The sequence below is a fragment of the Mugil cephalus genome, chromosome 3 (assembly GCF_022458985.1).
Source record: "Mugil cephalus isolate CIBA_MC_2020 chromosome 3, CIBA_Mcephalus_1.1, whole genome shotgun sequence".
Taxonomy (NCBI): Eukaryota; Metazoa; Chordata; class Actinopteri; order Mugiliformes; family Mugilidae; genus Mugil; species Mugil cephalus.
Genome location: NC_061772.1, coordinates 12,639,156 through 12,654,203, shown reverse-complemented (window position 1 = coordinate 12,654,203; position 15,048 = coordinate 12,639,156). Strand labels below are relative to the sequence as shown.

At 42.4% G+C, this 15,048-nt stretch overlaps 1 protein-coding gene across 1 annotated transcript in view; it reads right to left on the bottom strand.

The window, feature by feature from the left end:
• LOC125006009 (transmembrane protein 266-like) overlaps positions 1–15,048 on the bottom strand; it is a 43,403-nt gene that overhangs the window by 24,614 nt on the left and 3,741 nt on the right. The window contains exon 3 of the mRNA XM_047581753.1: positions 6,782–6,973. Within this exon, the coding sequence (XP_047437709.1) occupies positions 6,782–6,973 (192 nt within the window). The remainder of the gene's footprint in view (positions 1–6,781; positions 6,974–15,048) is intronic.

Sequence of the window (15,048 nt, the reverse complement as noted above, 5' to 3'; positions counted from 1 at the left end):
TTCTAATAAAACTCTCAGCTTCCTTACCAGGTGCCACCCGTTTGACATCTCGGATGTTGTGTGCTTAACTCTAATTGAAGCTTTAGAATATTTTTTGAATGATTTACTTAGTTATCACTAGTGACCATGAGGCCCTGCCCTCCAGATCCTCCACCCTGAGGTTTCTTCTTGGGCTATTTTTGATGAAGTCATACTCCAGTAGATGTCTATAGACAAGCAAGCTACTGTGCACCAAAAGAACCATTTAGCCTAAAAACTCACAAATCATAAAAAAAAAAAATTAAATAAAAAAAAAAAAATGAAGTGAGCAAACAAACAAAAGCAGTTTGATGACTACGGTGAGAAGTGGGCAGTCATGAAAGTGCTGAACACTTTCCACACCACCTTGGTCCTCCCAGCATTTTTCCTAGACAGGAAGATGGATGGGCCCAACTCTAATAATAACTACACTCCACTTACCATGGCGCCAAAACTGCTAACACTGCAACTGCCCCCTGATGCTAGCTAGAACAACCACCTCCCACAACGTCGCCCACTCCTCTCCTGATAGGAACATTCTGTTAGGCAACTATACAGTAAACAGGTGCTGGACACCTCCAACCTGTCTACTTTTCTTCACCCTCACCACAGCCATGGACCTGGAGGCTCCTGCAGGCTTGTGAAGGTGCCTCTGGTAGTTTGGGTCAGTGTGATGTGATGGCAAGCGTGCAAAGCTTCGGAAGGATTGGAAAACATGGGTGGGCAGATTGCTATTTTGGCGTACTCCGTGCAAAAAAAAAATTGATGGCTGTAAAAGATGTAAAAAGCATGAGACAATGAGTGTGAAAAGAGCATAAAACTGAGGGAGTGGGAAGAGAGAATAAGAGGAGAGACGCAGATATATCCGTAGAAAGGTGGCGAAAGACCGAGAAAGAGGAGCCCATCCAAACGTACAGAGGCATCAATGAAGGAGCACTATTGTTCCTAATGAGGTGTGACAGCACAGAATAAACTGGAATATGAAGTGAAGCATGATTACAGGGGATTAGATAACAACCACTACGCAGTGCAGTGAGAAGGCTTTTCTGGCCTGGCCTTGTTTCCTCTCCGTCTTTCTCAGCGTATAAATCCTCTACGTGCTGCATTTCTGTTCATGCATGCAAATGTATATGAATAAGAGGGAGGAAAGGATGAGGGGCCGTGCGTGAGTGACTGCTTTGCCGTAATGTGAAGTGAGGGCAGCACTCTATACGAGAGATAGCAGTAAGGTCAGCTCCACCTTCACGATGCTACAGGCTATGATATGCGAACATGCCTGACAGTAGGTGCTTCATCACACTGTGGCAGCTTGACACGGGAGCATTTTCTCTTGATTAATCCCCTCTGCTTGCTACCCGCTACGAAACACACCGCGACTTTACAGTATAAGCAAATGATAATAACACAAAGCTCTGTGCGTTTAGCAGCTAATCTGTAAATCAGAAAGAGGGGGGGAGAAAAACAGCCTGACTTTCTTCCTCACTGCCAGCATGTAAATACGTGATTTTTTTTCTTCTTCAAGTTTCAATTTCAGGGACTTGTCGACAAGACTGATTAGCTGAGTAACTTTAAAACACACCACAAGCTGGCACATTAAATTTGAGATAAGCCACATCTTCTAAGGAGAAAACATATCTGTTTAGTTTGCATATTTTTCATTTGCACCCACTTTCTTTTTGAAATGAGCGGATGAGAAAAGTTCCGCTGACAGCAACATGTTCTCAAACTCCGGGTGAGAATAACTTGCACCCCTCATCCGGCGAAACGTCACCACGTTGATGAAACACCTCTACCGTGGTTGTGACATTCTCACTTTCGAGAGTGCACGCTCTCGTTTTGCCAAACATCGCATGCAGAGCAAGCCTAAACATTACGCATGCACAGCTTTCTTCATGACGCTCTGTCACTATCTCAGAAAGCCAATGAGCCAGCTAACGCAGGCTGGGAGTAGAGGGGCATGTGTGGGGCGTGTGGGTGCACAGTGGTCGGGCAATCCACTTTCCCGGGTGGAGTAAGCACAGCTGCCAAGGGATTCCTCTCCCGCATACGTTTTCATTTTGATGGCTGTGGATTTGCCATCCCACCGACGCTGCCTACTCTCAACATCGCTTCATCAATGTACACACCCACAAAAAATGGTTCATGTCCTCTGCCCAATTTCCCTAAAGGCGAGTTTAGAAATTCGTCACTGTACTTGATGCACTCAAATTTTCCCCATTTCCATCCTGGAGGCGAACACAGATAGAGGCCTTACAACGGCATCATGACCCAACAAAGTCAAGTCGCAGGTAGGTGATTGAAAAGCGCTGATTTAAGAAAGCTGCCCACCGCCGCGAGAGACCATCGTAAAACATGATGATGGTGCAGGGGCGTGGCGTTCGTGAATGTCATTTAAGGAGCCTAACGACTGCTGTCTGTTTGAGAGGTAGATCGATACGGTAATGAGGAGATGGAGGCACAGGCGTAATCACCGAAAGCCCAGCGGTGCTGAAATCCACAAAATAAAACAGAATTGGGTCTGAGGAAGGGCGGTGGGGGAGGCGGGCTGAGTGACACCTTCACGAGATGCACTTGCAACATCTCACTGATTCTAAAGATGTGGCCTTGATGTCAGAATTCATTCATTATTCATTCACAGAGGTTGGCAAACACACCTGGATGGGATGTGAGACCTGTAAAACAGCAGGAAATACTCTTTGCATGGGATCCTAATGAAGCTCGACAATGTGAGGTCAGACACCGACCTGGTAATGGTGATGATGAATGTGAACGATTAGCATAGCATATAAGTTATCAGGAAGACGTAACATAGACATTAGTGAAGCTCATGGTGAGGAAGAACGATGACTTTGACAACTCTGGCAGCATTTTTACGGTTTTGGAGCTAATGACTTAAATATGAAACAGTGACCCCATCGCACTAAGCACACTTTGAGCAAATTGAGCTAACTGGTAAAATAACCTTCCCCGCGGTCTCTGCTGTGCCTTTTTACAGCAGGGGTTTGTTTTCAGCTTCTGGACCAGAAGGAGAAATTTAGTTCCTTGCCCTCTGACCCAAGCTCATTTCAACGAACTGGTGGTCTCATTACTCAGCAACAGTGAGTCAAGTTACTGGAGAAGCTGGAGATGGTAGAGGTACAGTATTTTTTGCAGGTTGAGCTACAATAGAAATGTTCAATTCATTATTCATCACCGTACTCCGAAGTGTTTCCCCAACAACAAAAACAAACCCAGGCGTCAGAGCACATTCACGGCAAACAGTGACACATCCATGTATTATGTAGAGGGATGAGAATACATGCTCCCACTGACCCTCATATGGAGGAAGAGACACATGGGTTGTACTGGTTATAGTACCCAGCGCACAGTGTGAGTGTCGGTGCCGTCTATGGTTGACGACGTGAAATCCATCTGTTTCTAGCCGTGACTGGCTAAATGAAGGGAACCAATGGAGTGAGAGCTGATTTGGTGTCAAACGGAGTACTTGGATGAGGTTGATTGTGCGTATGTGTTTGTGCGGCCTTGCTTTTATTGAGTTGCGGGGGCCAACTACAAAGATTACAGGGCCATTATATTGTTGTGGGGACCCTTAACATTGGGACAAGACGTTATGAAGGTTAGAATCTGTTAGGACTTCGGTTTAGAGTAAAAAACAAACAAAAAGACTTAAATTCTAATGACTTTCATTACAGACAGTCAGAAAGATCACTCAACAAGAATTTACATTATGCATGTATGTGTGTGAGTATGTACAGCCATCTTTCTGAGGACCAGTTTTCACCATCGAAGTGAGGACATGTTGGCCAGTCCTCACTTCTTTACAAGACCATTTGAGGGTTAAGACTTGGTTTTAGAGTAAAGATTACAATTAAGTTATGGTTAGGCTCAAGGTACGGGTTAGGATTAAGCAATTTGGAGGTAGGGAAGGCATCATGTTACTGAATGTCCTCACAATATTAGCCATGCAAGCATGTGTGTGTGTGTTGTTGTGTACTCTTGTATGGTTATCTTTCAGAGGACCAGTTTGAGATGTGTGTGCGTGTGTGTGTGCGTGTGCGTGTGCGTGTTGGATCCTATACTACAGCTTATGTTGTTTATGAGCATCCCAGTGAGAGCTCACGCTAAGAGCCAGGTTTGAGTCACAGTTGCTGGACAACATGGAAAGACTGGACAAGGAAAAAAAAAAAAAAACTGTTAATGTTATGACTAATCAAAAGGATGGCTGTGATGTGACCTCATATCCGTATGTCAAACCAGCATTTCTCACATGTTACAACGCAAAACACAATGACTGTTCTCAGCAGCTATCCTTGTTGTTGTCACGGGTTGTAGACTGAAGGTTCAGCGCGTGGATTTGTCATTGTCGCTGCATTTTCTTCTGTTTGTGTTTCGTTGTCTAACTATTGGCATCGTCTAAATGTCTTTAACTGAGTGTGGAAGCTGAAGCTGAAGTTCTGCTTCCGAAACTGTTCCTCATCGAAGAGGAAAGAAAAGCAAAGGGGTCTGGCAATATAAAAACGGTACAAAAGAAACTGCAAGAAATTGAATGTGTGATACTATTGGGCTTCTGGATTGCGCAACGTTACTTACAATAAAGGCTCCTACTGTCAGCCGGTGGGGGGAGGGGGAGGACAGATATCTGAAAATGATGAATTGATCTCAGTTAACTTATGGACGCTGGACAACCCAGAGGTTGTCACTTAATGATAAATGGACGTAATCCTGAGCAACGGGGACAGCAAGTCAAGGACTTTGGCATGGAGACTTAAGACATGATGGATGATAATCTTGCATACTGTGTGGCATTTATTTAAGCTTGATGGGGCATGTGTGTATATGTATTAATGTGAGTGTGCATCTCTGTCGAAGCTGTTGTTGGATGTAAAGCATATAAATACAGTGTGTAGGCTGCTATAACCATAGACAGAAGCTTTAGGTTGTTACACCACAATAGCAATCACAGCAGGGGCCATGTCATATATTAATGGGGGTCTGCCAAATGTGCCAAAGACACTACTAGATCTGCAGCACAGCACCGCCAGTGGTACAGAAAACAAGTTTTGAAACTGTTAATCAAGAGTTACAAAACTTCCAGCCATAGCCTGAAAACATTATTACATATAAATAGAGGTGTCGTGGGCGCCACAGGCCAGACTCCACTAACGTGTCATTGTTAGGCCCCATCTGGATATCTTGGACATGTGTTTCAAACTGCATTTGAAATCTGCAGTACAATCCGTATTGTGGTAAAAAAAAAAAATGATGGCATTATCTGAGTTCATTTTTTTTTTTCACTGGCAGAATCATACTCTATTTTTAGACAACAGAAAATCCAAACACTAATAGGGAATAACTCGGTTTATACAGACGTGTAGACTCCACCATAGCGGCCAAGCCAGTGGAAAGACACTTGGGCTGGTGTGTCACTTAAAATGCAAGTGAGCAGTCTGGAGTTTCACCATGTACGTCACGCAATGATGACTGCAAGTGAGCGACTCATGATGGAATTAAACCTAACGCATGTTTATCAACAGTTACTTCTAACGAAATCTCTGCAATGGAGAAAACAGAGAAGACATCTGAGTAAATGGTTTGAAGGAGCCGGAGGAAGCGTGAATTTCGAGGCGCATGAAGTCTTTTATGGTCACGTTTTCCTTCATTTGTTGGTTTGCGGGTCTGTCTGTCAAAGACAGGAACTGCCGCTACCACATCGTAAAAGTCTGCTCCAAAGTAATTGCCGCTCGCCAGAGAGATTTGTGTTTCTTGTGGGAGAGGCAGGTGGTGAAAAATGCACAGGGAATAGTTTCCCGAACCGGACCACATCCTGTCCTCCAGTTTCACCTTAATGCCCTCGGGCCGCCGTCTATCAGAGCCTCTTGTTAAACTGGATCATTTGTCCGAATAGTTTATTCCCTCTGCCAACAGGCTGTTAAACCTGGATGGTAGTTGGTGTAATAAATAATGGACTCCATACTCTTGGAGTTTTTTGCAGTGGACGCTTATGCCAACTTTTTATGATGCTATTGTTGGTGTGATTTGTTGCATTATTGTGTATTTATTCATCTATTTATCATCTACTTAATGTCCACATAGCTATGGTTCACCACTAATGTGCCTCTGAGAATCTGTACCTTATAGACCGTCTTTGCTATGGACCTGCTTTGTTTGTTTCCTTTTCCATTTTTTTAGTCTAGTTTAGAAGGTAATTGCTGCTAAACAGAATTGCCCCTTGGGGATAAATAAAGTCGTCTGATTCTGAAGACATGTAGAGACATTTGTGGGGAGGTGGACAACAGGCTACAGGGTCTGGAGAGACGCAGGACTGTATATTTGACTTCAAAATTTGGCTTTTTTTTTTTTTTACACATGCAAAGAGCAGACATGACAAGTTCAGGGCATGAACAAAGGCAAAGGAATAATAACCTCTAATACTTAGGATGAAAGTAACGTTTGGTGGACGGTTTATATTTGTTTTGTTGACTTTGGCAGTCAAGTCCTTTGAGTTCCTCACCAACCAGTGTTCATAGGATGAAGGATAATAATATAATCACCTAGAAAAACCACAGACCTAGAAAAATCACCCCTCCATGAGGATAGACGGTTCAGAGAAACTAATCCCACCCTGAATTCACCACAAATCTGTACGGATGCATGGGTCTCACTCACATATTGCAACAGAGGTTGGTCGTGTTTTAAAAGAAAATATACACAAAAGAAATTATATATCACAAGGAGCTCACTACACAACACTGCTTTTACTCACCCATCCCTGTTTTCGTCTTCATCTGCGTTGGAGAGCAGCTGTGAGCCAGCCAGAGAGAGGTCCAGAGCGGCGAGAGGCAGATCTCTGTAGCCAAAACTCACGAGCTGCACTGGAGGAGCCAGGCACTGGTTCTCATCCTCCACCGGCTGGGAGATGATCTCCAAGTCTGACAGACCTGCCTGCTCCACTTCCCTAGATCCATGCCAACACCAGCAGCACACACACAGAGGAAGAACAGAGAAAGAGTTCATTACTTGATACAAATTCACAGATTGATATTAATCTGGATTTTTTTTTAAATTTTTTTTTTTAATATTTATTAGTTCAGACATCAAAAATGACACATCACCTATCACAAATCTAAGTAACACACATATATGTTACTGGGTTAATAAACCCAGTAAATAACCCAGTTGTGATGTTGGTCTTAAGGAGTAAACACGGAGTCAGACAGTCTCACACACAAACACCCATTCATCACCAGGAAACTACTAAAGTCTCAATCCTCCAATGGACCAGAGGAATAGCAGGCAAATGGACAGAGTCAGGGCAGAGTATTTGTTGCTGCGTCAGTCCACAAATCTACCAGTTTAATCATTAGAGTATAAAATGTAACATGTCCTAAGCATTGAACAGAACAACTTTCAGTGTTTACACTGCAGACAGTGGTCCAATGAAACTTTATCGACAACTGATGTATAAACTTTAAAGGTCTCTTTCTGTTCAACCTCAGGTTATTGTCCCTGTCAGGTTTGTTTAGTGCTTCTACAGCTTTTAAATTGTTCATTTTCAGCCCTCCGATGCAAACGTCACTGAGAAACTAGAGTCAGCAAAATCACCTGATCAGCATCTATGGCTGGAAAACAAATGCATTGATGCATGATACAACAGTCCTGCGCTTGAGCTTAGCTTCATGAAGCTTATGGTATTCATTATTTAGAATAACTAAATTTCATCATGGAGACTTTAGTGCTATCGGATTGTTTTGTGTCGACAGAAACATGTTTGTGTTTAATTCAATGCAGTTAAACAGCACCACAAATTACATCCTCCACAACGATCACACGGTTGAATAACCGTGTTTCTTACACAGTTCCAACATGAAATGAGTCAGTACATTTCAGTACAGTCAGTACATTTGTTTTCCCAATTTGGTCTTTGTGTTCATACTCATCATATTAACATTTTGCACAACTGGCACTACACACTGTTGCACTAATTTCATGACAGACTGACTTTATGTATTTATTCACATACTTCTGACTGTATGTATAATGGTTCATATCTTGTATTTTTTCACTTGTTTTTCTTTTGTATATTAAAGATTTACCACGTTTCGCTGAACTTGAACCTCTTTAATTTGGTTTAGATTTTTCGCTTGCGTCCTGCTGCTGTAACAACAATATCCCAGAGGGGATCTATCCATTTCCATCCATCTATGTGTGCGTGTGTACACATATATTTCTATGGATTTACACACACACACTGCTGTGGTCCTTGTTTTATGAAGTGACTATGGAAATATTAAAAAGGCAACATTCTAAATATATAATTTATATATAATATTACGTAATGAATCAAAGTAAGGGAGTCAAACAGGATTTTCAAGAACAATCATATCATAAGGCCAAAAAAAAAAAAGATCACAAAGAACAGAAAAAAAAGAGACGCAAAATAGACTAGTCGGGTCATTTAAGCCAAGTATTGGTTATATGGATAAATAGTTACAGTAGAGCACAGGTAAACAGAACATAATTTTCTTATAATGTGGAGGTATTGGGACGCTTTGGCTTTTTCTCACTATTTTGCTCTGATTAGGTCCTGATCAGTTTGAGAGAGAATGCTTCCATCCTCCCCGGTGTTCACATCAGCTGACCTACACTCTCACCCAGCTAGAGTCTTAAATCGCAATATCTAATCATATCGAGGGTGCTCGGTTGTAGGCCAGCAGCACGTAGCCCAGCGTGCCCACGAGCTCCAGTTGTGTAAAAGCTGGGCCATCTTAGTAGAGCGTGGAGGTGGAAACAAATGCTGAGTGCAGCTGCAGACTGACTGTGTGTGCCCTGTGGTGTGTATTTTTAGACCAGAGCAGATGCTGGTGTATCATGTCTACTGTGACGTCATTGCCTCTCCCTTTGTCAGCTGAGTGGATCCCCACTCTCCTTCAAACGTCAAAGGGAGTCAGAACTGGAGGCCGCGTGGGAGAAAAACGACGGCTATCGCGGGGGTTATACAAGAAGGATGGGGTAGAGCTAAAACCAGAGAGAGAGAGAGAGGCGAGAGGAAAGGTGACAATATAGGAAAAAGAAGAGCACCTAGGCTCAGGAAGAGGACTGGTAGTGAGAAGAGCAAGTAACACATAAAACGCAAGAGCAAAGACAGAAAGGAAGCCAGAGAGAAAGGGGCCAGGGAGGAAAAGAAGAGGGGAGGAGAGAAGGCTGACATGGCAAAGTGGGAGAGGAAATGTAGAGTCAACAAGATGATGAGGGAGGAAGTAGTAGTAGTAGTAGGTATGTGGAGATAAAATAAGGGTATTCCCATCAGTCATCGGCTACTTCCAGATAAAAGATACGCTCTTTCCCACCGCAGCGATCTTTAAAATTCTGTGGCCTAAAACTACAACAAAGGGAGACAAGCAGCCTGATAGATGTGCATACCTGTAGGAAAGTTAAACAGACGGGACAGACAGATATGCAGCCAGATAACGCACACATAGCATGACCCCGCTGTCCACAACACAACCTTGGATCACTAAAATATATACAGTGATAATGTCAATGCCTGAAGACCTTTGATGCAATCTGAAGTGACCTGCGCTGTTAGCGGGCAACCTAATCAATGTGAGAGAGTGCAGTGTGTGTGTGTGACAGGCTGTGTGTGTGTGACAGGCTGTTATCTGAATCATGATGAAGTCACCAAAGCCACCAAGGTTGATCTAATGTCCAACTCTGACTCACTGTGACCTTAACAGTGGGTAGCAAGGGAACAGTCACATTCCCATAGGAAGTACATGTGAAAGATTACCAAACATAAAACGTGCCAGTGTGAAGCACCAAACAGCACCTAACCGAACCATAACCTGACCAGTTTTGGTTATGAAACTTTAGCTGGGTTTATATGCAACGAGTCTTAAGGATGCTGTTTGCCCTGCAGTATTCTTCACTGAAGTGCATGATGTTTAGCATAACTGCTCCTTAATACCACTCACGCATTAGAACTACTGTCAAGAAAAATGATCAATTTGCATTCTTTCTCACCAATGTTTACACACTAAACCAATCCAAGTCGTACACTTTGCTATAGTAATATCTTTAAACAGCTATCAGGTTCCAAAAAACATTCCACTGCCCTGTACTATAACCTGAACAACGAGCAATACAGCAGAGCACCCTCAACCCATTGATCTACACAAGTGAGCAATTGTAAAGTACATAAGCTGAACAACACCAGCCCACACAACAATCCATTGAAGGAGTTACATCTATTGTAAACAAATGCAATCCTCAAACAGCTAAAATAATGAGGAAACCTATCTTCTCACTGATTGCAAAAAGTAATAGCTTCACAAACTGTGTTCGGCGGAAATGCTCCCACACTGCTGTGCAAGATATGGCGAGATGTATCTAATCCAGATGAAGTGTGTCACGATCAAAAGTTGGATTTTACATCACCCAGCAATGGTTGTTTGCTGGATGTAAAGAAGGGAACAACCACAGGGACTGAAATGGAGCAGGCTACAGCAGCTAGAAACTTATGAGTCTTCTGAGGAAAAGCAAGTTATGCATGTAACTATGGTTCTATGAATTCTGGGAGCAGTCCCAGGCAGGAGTAATTAAACAGAACACAGACAGCATCCATGAAAATATTCTAATGTTTCAGATAGGGAGGAAAGTCACACGTATGTATTGTGTTATGGGAGAACACATCAATGGGCCACGTTTCTTGCATTGCTTTTAATGCAGGCTGTCTGCTCCACAACTAGTAAACCAACCACTTTAAACATGAGATAAAGGCTCACTAATTGGAAAATTGGTTAAACAAAAGGTAAATTACTACCAACAGTTAATTACAAAAAACTGTCAGAAACAACCACTGACATGTCATTATACTGATAATGATTCCAAGGAGTAAGCTTCTTCACATATAATAAAGGAGGTCAGAGACGTCTATTATTATTATTATTATTATTATTATTATTATTATTATCCCAATAATAAAAAAACAACCTCTTTGCTTCCAAGAAGTGTTATTGCAGTCTAGTCTCAAGAGCTGCAGCCCTCATCCCAATTTGATGGGATTATTTCCCTGGGCGAGACGGCCTTCCATTTCTTTGATGATACACACTCTATATAGTCAAAAAGACGTCACTAGAGGCTGTGATGGTGTTGACTCCTGTACAATAATGCAATATGTGTTGTATGAGTGCCAATGGATATTGCATTATTTTATAATGAATATACGGTGGCAGCATTTTCAGAAATTCTCATGACTATAGTACATACATGCATTCACATAAAAAGAACAGAATGACAGCATATCTGAGAACATGAGCCCAACTTTCAAAACCCCAGACCTGGTTGTGAATAATCTTAAACTTGAAACAAGCCAGCAGGGCCTTGCCTGAGGATATTAGGATATTGGTTTATAGGGAAAGGAGAACATCTGGGATTTCTCCGCTCAGATATCTCTATTATTGATTTTAATCTGCAAACAGTGCTACTCTAAAAAAGTTATCACCCGACAGAGGAGATACCATGTGTTAGTATGTCGCCCACTACAATAAACTTATGTCAGGACGGTCCTGTGCATTGTTGCACTGTAGAAGCTGTCGGGGTGCAAATTCCTATACACTTCTTTTACATGGAAAATAATTGATTCCCACTCAGAGCCTGTGGACATCCAGGCTTACGGCACATGGTGCACGCCTGATAGATGTTGTTTTCTTCACATTTCTACAACAAACAACATCTCATTCACACGGCCGCTCATCCACAGCACAGCAGCAGGTTTGGCCCTCTTCCCAAACAATCAGGACCGTACATATAACTAGTCATGACAGACGCAAGCTGTCCGGAGCCTGCTGGCCCCACAGCTTACAGCGATGTGTCTGGTGCTCCGACAGTCAAGACATCAGGAAAAAGGTGCTGACCCAGCCCATGGATTTGTACGAGTTTCCTATCTACAGTGTTGGGGTGATATTTCAGTTCCTTTTTCAACTCCGTTCCATGTGATGATAGTTAAAACTTAACCAAGAAAGTGAACCTGTACCAATATACTGTATCAATTTTATCACAGTAATGTTGCATAGAAGACCAAAGATCAATCCAAAAAGAGGGCAACTGACTTCTTCTTGAAGTTGCTCATCAGAGTCGTTTTCTCGTTTGGCTGGGAGTTGGGTGTTAAACAGGAATATCTGTGGTTGTTGCCCATCAGAAATTTGCATGACCAGGGTTCGTTAAGATAAGACGAGTTAATTACCGGTAATTGGAGGAATGCGTTTCATCACATTTTCCTTCCCCAACGAATCGCACTCTAACGAGTCCTTATCTGCCAGTTTTTGTTTTTTTTTTAGGTGTGAAGAGGGTTTAAACTTCTTGGGGGCAGAGGTTCCGGGACTTTTAGAGCTGAAGAAGCTACTTGGATGAGTGGTGAAACATCTTCAAGAAACCCTACAAGTCCACTTGCCATTTTTCTGCTGGCCTTTGGATCTACATCACCTGGATGACTGAGAATACTCACGTTGCACAGAACTGTGAAAAACAGATTGAGTGGTAAATCATATCCCTTGACAAAAAAACAAACAAATGGAACGACATACAACCGCGTCCTTCTTCCTCCTCCTTCCTATTCGAGTGCAAATACAAATGCATTTTTGAGGTCTTTAATACAAATACTGACCTTTCTGGATTCCCCGTGACGTTCTTATCTAACAGAATGTGGCAATTGCGAATTTTTATGGAAAGACTAACAAGAATGCAATTGCGGAAGAGCACCCACAGGAAAGAAGTGATATTCAGGGGAGCAGTTTTCCCTGAAGGTGGTAGATAAAATTAAATGGAGGACTGTAGTGTTGTGGGCCAGGTAGGAAAGGTCATTATGTGACAAAAGTTGCTCAAGGGTTTTCACTGACTAAAACAGAAGGTCATGTATGTTACTCGGGGGCTAGTGGCTCTGAAGAATGTTCCTCCTCAGACAAGTGGAAGTGTCACACTGATGACCCTCCTGACCCCACAAAACAGGGCGGACTTGGGAGCAGCCATGGCACAAGGAATGGGAATAATTTGGATTTGCTCATAAGCAAATGTTACCATGTTAATACACTGAGCTAAGATGCTATGTTAGTGTCAGTATAATAACATGCAGATACGGGCCTTTAGCTCAAAGTAAATAAACTGTCCTTTGTTCCTGTTGTGTTTCACTTACACAACTGGGTCAATAGAGATTCACTGATACAATCAGTTTTATACACGGCTGGGGACCGTCAGATGGTCGGGGCCCATCTTTCTGATAAAATGTCTTTAAGAAATCATTCTGTGGACACCCGAGAAGGAAAATCCTGACAAAAGCTGTTTGGACCTTCTGGTTTTATTTGAATTGGTGTAATTTCGAAGTGAGCTCAGTAGTTCGATATTAAATTAAATTTTAAGTGGACACCATTCGTAACTCTTAAAGTTCAACGAGACTCTGAATTATAAAAATAAGGTAGGGTCTGCTTTGCATAAGATGTACCACATTACATCACATTAGCAGTGATACGGTGTGCCGTTAGATGTGGTGCGTATATCAGGTAGTGTACAGTCTAGCACAACTGAGAATGCTGCCATGAAATGGGAATGTGAGGGAAAAATAAAATAAAACTCCTGACATGGTCCGCCTTAGTGTGCTGATATATAGTGTAAACAAATGCATCCATCAAGGAAATGAAACATAAAAACTGTTACGCTGCCTATCACCTCCCAACAGAAGCTTTACAAATGCACTTTCCGGGGGGAGGAGATATTTACATCTAGGCACATTTTATCCAGAAAGACATTCAACTCTGTCCAAGGCCTCGGTGGACTACAAGATCAACACACACACAGGTTAGACTGTGTGTGACTTAGACATAACGCCTGAGGATCTAGGACACACCCAAACCCGGCCAGAACACCGAAGATAACGCAGATGTTCGCTGCTCTCACCAGCTGACGTGGAGAACTTTGAAGAAGCTCGATATCATTGTGCATCAGTGTTACAGACTCATCACTGCGTACCAGTCCCGAACAGCCAAGTATGAACTATCTCACAACTTCCATCCTGCAGACGCAGTACTATTATCATTATGATGGAGAAATGTAGCAAACGCATATTTATCTGATGTCCATTTGTAAAAACACAGTGAGCTACAGACATCTCCTTCATGCTCATATGAAAGTATAGGTCAAATATAACGGGGAATTTTAACGTAAGTGAATTTACTGGCACCCTGCACCTCTAGTCGTTTCAAGACTGTAACCGTGCCAACGAAACTTGGGTGTTTAACATAATGCCGACATCGTGCCGTCTGTCACATCCGCAGAATTCACTAACTGCTTCAAGTAATTTCCTAAAATGCCCACTACGACGTCCAGAGAAAAATTTGCTGAACGTCATGACAGTGGATATTAATGAAGTCTGCCAGGCACAGTAGCTCATTAATAACATTACAGATTAACCTAGCGCGAACTGGCAGACCGGCACAATGGACCGTTCTGGCTGCGGTGCGACCAGTCTCTTATCTGACCTTAACAGATACAAACAGTAGAAGACGCAGGAGACGCAGAGAACCTTGTGGGGCAGGACTAAGACAGCAGATGTCTTCATTATAATGGGGAGGTCCAGGGACTTTTTTACACGTGTCAGTGTCCAATAATAGATTATTTTAATTTCTACAGACACTTCAGGGAAAACCGTTCTGGACGGACTTAGAGAGAGAAAATAAAGATTTCCATAGACTGTCTCCACCAACCGTGTTGTTTCTTCATAAGAGGCACTATAGGATAATGTTGCATATAGAGGTTTATGCAACACAAATATGTAGCAACAATTTAGTAACATTTGACCATTTAATTTGGTAAAGAGTGGGTGAATAGCGTAAATTATGATGATATTTCCAGGAGCAAGATGTTTCCCACTGATCAGTGTCAAAACGGCATAATTGTGTTGATATATATTATGTTGGCAGCAGGATTATAATCTAGATTTGTAAAAAGCAAAGTTAAATCAGGCAAGGGACCTTCTGCTCCAGC